The sequence below is a fragment of the Geospiza fortis genome, unplaced genomic scaffold (assembly GCF_000277835.1).
Source record: "Geospiza fortis unplaced genomic scaffold, GeoFor_1.0 scaffold526, whole genome shotgun sequence".
Classification (NCBI taxonomy): domain Eukaryota; kingdom Metazoa; phylum Chordata; class Aves; order Passeriformes; family Thraupidae; genus Geospiza; species Geospiza fortis.
The window spans coordinates 56,942-58,188 of NW_005054804.1; the positions used below are offsets into that span (position 1 = coordinate 56,942).

The following is a 1,247-nucleotide window of genomic DNA, read 5'->3' on the forward strand; positions in this document are numbered from 1 at the left end:
CCGAAACTGTGGGCAGAGAATTCCCCAGTTTTCCCCCAAAAAAAAAAAAAAGTTCCCACAAAATTTGGTTGAAATTTGACCGAAAAATCGGGTCAAAAAAAACCCTTTAAAACCCACTCCAAAACCATTACAATTGACCTAAAATGGACCCAAAATCCAGATCCAAAATCCCAAAAATGGAGAGGGGGAGAAGGGGGTGGGGGGGCCAGGAAGGAATTCCCAAATTTTCCCAAAATTCCCAGAAATTTTCATTGAAATTTGACAGATATTTGGTCCAAAAACCTTAAAAATCCGCCCCAAAATCGGTAACACTGACCCAAAATGGACCCAAAATCCACCCGCAGGACCCCAAAATTATGGAGAGCGGGGGTCAGGGAGGAATTCCCAAATTTTCCCCAAATTCCCAAAAAAATCCTGTGAAATTTCCTTAAAATTTGGTCCAAAAATACACCCAAAAATTTGGAGACATTTTTGGGGTCCCGGGTGACATTTGGGGGTCGCAGGTGACATTTTGGGGACATTTTGGGGACAATCTGGGGACATTTTGGGGGGTCCCAAGTGACATTTGGGGACATTTTGGGGTCCCAGGTGACATTTTGGGGCTCCCAGGTGACACTTTGGGGACATTTGGGGACATTTTGGGGCTCCCAGGTGACACTTTGGGGACATTTGGGGACATTTTGGGGCTCCCAGGTGACATTTTTGGGGACATTTGGGGACACTTTGGGGACATTTGGGGACATTTTGGGGTCCCGGGTGACATTTTGGGGCTCCCAGGTGACATTTTGGGCACATCTGGGGACACTTTGGGGACACTTTGGGGACATTTTGGGGTCCCGGTGACATTCGGGGGGTCCCGAACTCACCCTCGAGGAGCCCGAGGAGCAGCGGCAACAACATGGCGGCCCTTCGGCAATTTCCGGACACCTTCGGCTCTTTCCGACCCCCTTCGTCCTCGGTTCGGCTCTTTCCGACCCTCCCCGCTCTCCCTTAGTCCGCTTCCGGCCCGCTTCGCTTACTTCCGGCCCAGTTCGGTTCTTTCCGTCCCACTTCGCTTCTTTCCGGCCCGGTTCGGTTCTTTCCGTACAGCTCCGTCCGCACTTCGCTTATCCCGCGCCCTCTTCGGCTCTTTCCGGACAACTTCGCCTCTTTCCGCCCCGGTTGTGATTTCTGCGGCCTAGCTCGGCCCACTTGAGCCCAGTTCGGGCCCAGTTCAGCGCCTCCGGTCCCCCTCAGCCCCCTGCCCG

The 1,247-nt window shown here is 52.8% G+C and overlaps 2 protein-coding genes across 2 annotated transcripts in view; both read right to left on the reverse strand.

The window, feature by feature from the left end:
* The window catches only part of LOC115949139 (sodium channel subunit beta-1-like), a gene marked incomplete at its 3' end in the record, with an annotated part of 4,716 nt that extends 3,816 nt beyond the window's left edge, over window positions 1-900 (reverse strand). Inside the window, exon 1 of the mRNA XM_031065487.1 lies at window positions 867-900. Coding sequence (XP_030921347.1) covers window positions 867-900 — 34 coding nt within the window. The remainder of the gene's footprint in view (window positions 1-866) is intronic.
* Window positions 901-990: 90 nt separating this feature from the next.
* The window catches only part of LOC102036280 (26S proteasome regulatory subunit 6B-like), a 13,340-nt gene continuing 13,083 nt past the window's right edge, over window positions 991-1,247 (reverse strand). The window contains exon 8 of the mRNA XM_031065489.1: window positions 991-1,240. Within this exon, the coding sequence (XP_030921349.1) occupies window positions 991-1,240 (250 nt within the window). The remainder of the gene's footprint in view (window positions 1,241-1,247) is intronic.